We start from the raw sequence: 2,693 nt of genomic DNA on the forward strand, positions 1-2,693 counted from the left end.
CATCCCTGGCTCCTTTCAGAGTTTGTGGAGCAGAATCCAGCCCCTTACAGTGACCAAGTATGCAGCAGTACTCTCAATAAATCCCTTGCAAATGGAATGAGTATATCTTAAGTATGCAAACAGATTGACTATAAGCTGTTTTAATCATCACATATGTTTCTATTTACAAGTGCACCCTTTAATTTTTTTAATATATGTACAGTCAACAAGTACAGAATTGAAAATGACTATTAAATATTACATATAAAATTAATATTTTATAGTCTTCCTATAAAAATTAGATACGATGCATTACAGTACATGATAAAGAGAATAGTTAAGAAACACTGTCAACCTCTTCAAAAGCTGTTGTTATTGTTTTTTTTATTGTTATTCTTTTTTACCTCTCTCCAAGATGTCTTTTTACTTACTGATTTAGCTAAATATCATCTTGATCTTGAAAACGCTACCAATGTAATGCATAATTTTGTGGGCAGTCTGATTAAAGTCAGTGGGATTATTCATGAGGATATCCACTGCACTTTGTTTGACCTGTTTGCAAGATTCAGCCCTGTGTTTGTTTGCAATCAGTTGAGTGCTGTGGAATCCCAAAATGGCTGCTGCTTGTTTGCTGTCTGTCCCCAGAGTTGCAACATCATCAACAATAACCGGGAGACTCTGGCCTGCTCTTGGAATTTGCTGCCACAAGGTGCTGTGAGCTTCAGTCATTGTTCCTTTGAAGTTTAAAGATACAACATTTGTTAATGAGCAGAACTCAGGCAACCAATGATCATTATTGCATTTTAGCTGCTCAAAACCAGCACCGTTTTGTTTTCTTTTATGTTTCTGGACAATGGAATTAGAATTTAATGTAAAAAACAAAACAATGTTATATTTAAGGAAGTCAAAATTAAGCCTAACCAGGTTGACAATGCTTCTTTAAATTGTAAAAGGTGAATTTGAATTTACAGAGTAATCAAGTCATTTTCAGTGGAATTATATGCTGTTTGGATGATTTGCGTGTACGTATTCTACAAGTGACCGGTCTAAAACTCTTTCAGTAAGAACTTCTTCTACTATGTTTATGTCCTGAAATAAAAAAAAACAGTGATATAGTCAGACATGCAGATAAAAAGCCATTATCATTTTAACAAGAAAAGTCTATTCTTGAGTGCTTAGGCCTTCATCCAACAAAACACTGATTTCAATCGGGTTATATACTTGGTTAAAGTTAAGCATGTACTAAAATACTTGGCTAGATCAGGTCCTAATTTTCTACTCTTCAGTTGTAATCACTCGCAATTTAAAGTGGAGAAAAGCCTTCACTGTAAAACTAATTATAAACAGGAAGGGTGCCAAATACAGACAAGCAAGAACAATACATTGATTATGCAAGAGTCAAGCAACTTTCACGTTATGACAGGTCCTGATTTGAGTGATGCATGTTATACTATAGCATACAGAAATAACAAAAATCATTTGGGGAAAAATTCTATTTCACCTAGTGAATGACCAAAGTATAGCTTGAGACTGAGTTGCTTGACTGAGTTGTATGAGTCATTCTGTTACTCTCTCTTGGCCTGCTAAGGGAATAGAGACACACACGTGCATTGCAGGAGGGAATTCCTATTCTCTGCTATCCCTATAAGGGGGGCATTTAGGCACCCAGAGAGAGTAACAGAAACACTCCTACACAACAGTTGGGTAGCTCAAAGTTAGTCTCAAACTGCGCGTTAGTTGTTTACTGGGTGAAAAAGAATTCTGCCAGTGGTGTCTTGACACTATACTGCAAATAAAATAAAAAGACATGAACCATCAATAAAATACAACCCTCCAAATTGAATTTGTTATATGCATGTAGTATGGATTAGAATTTTATTGGTGTTCATGTGTTTGTTTTTTTTCCCCTCATTTCTGGCATCATTTTTTCAGTGGTCTAGCCCAGTGGTTCCCAACCTTTTTTATATACTGCGGACCAGAGAACTCACTCAAAGAACGTTGGCGCACTGGGTATAGAAACAATCTAATTTACATATTTAAATTTAATTTTTACGGCGGGGGGGTTGCAAGGAACAGAGGTAGTGCTCCTCTGTTATACAGAACTGCATTGCCCCTTTTCACAGAAGCACTCTTTTAAAAAAAGAGTGCTCTTGAGTGGAGAGGATGCTTCACCAGCATGCAGGGTGACAAGGGAAGGGAAGCACAGGTAAGTATCAAAGTCCGAGGAGCAGAGGGCCACAACTGTCCTGGGAGTGGGAGGAAGGCACGAGCACCCTTAGGAGGCCTCAGGTGCCTCTACACTAATGCTCGTAGTATGGGGTGTAAGCAGGAGGAACTATGCCTCCTGATTGCAAGTAAGAACCCAGACTTAGTAGGGCTCACAGAAACCTGGTGGGACCCTACCTACAACTGGGCGGTGGGCATTCAGGGGTACACCCTATATAGAAGAGACAGGACAGAGAGGAAAGGTGGGGAGGTTGGACTCAATGTCAAAGAGCACCTCACATCATCAAGGATTAGCTTTGGGGTAGAGGAGGGTCGGGCAGAGACACTATGGGTCAAACTACAAGGGGGGCATGGTGAAAGGGACCTCACGCTGGGTGTCTGCTACAGACCACCCAACCAGGGGGAAGAGCTAGACCAGGACTTCTCCAGTCAGCTTATGGAGGTGGTTAGGTCAAGGGATGTTATTGTCATGGGTGACCTAAACTACC

The 2,693-nt window shown here is 39.8% G+C and overlaps 1 protein-coding gene across 1 annotated transcript in view; it reads right to left on the minus strand.

Annotated features, from left to right (window-relative positions):
- Positions 1–388: 388 nt before the first annotated feature.
- Positions 389–2,693, minus strand: part of RNF125 (ring finger protein 125) — a 35,047-nt gene continuing 32,742 nt past the window's right edge. The window contains 1 exon segment of the mRNA XM_006036565.3: positions 389–1,068. Within this exon segment, the coding sequence (XP_006036627.1) occupies positions 976–1,068 (93 nt within the window). The 3' untranslated portion in view covers positions 389–975.

The sequence above is a fragment of the Alligator sinensis genome, unplaced genomic scaffold, assembly GCF_000455745.1.
Source record: "Alligator sinensis unplaced genomic scaffold, ASM45574v1 scaffold548_1, whole genome shotgun sequence".
Classification (NCBI taxonomy): domain Eukaryota; kingdom Metazoa; phylum Chordata; order Crocodylia; family Alligatoridae; genus Alligator; species Alligator sinensis.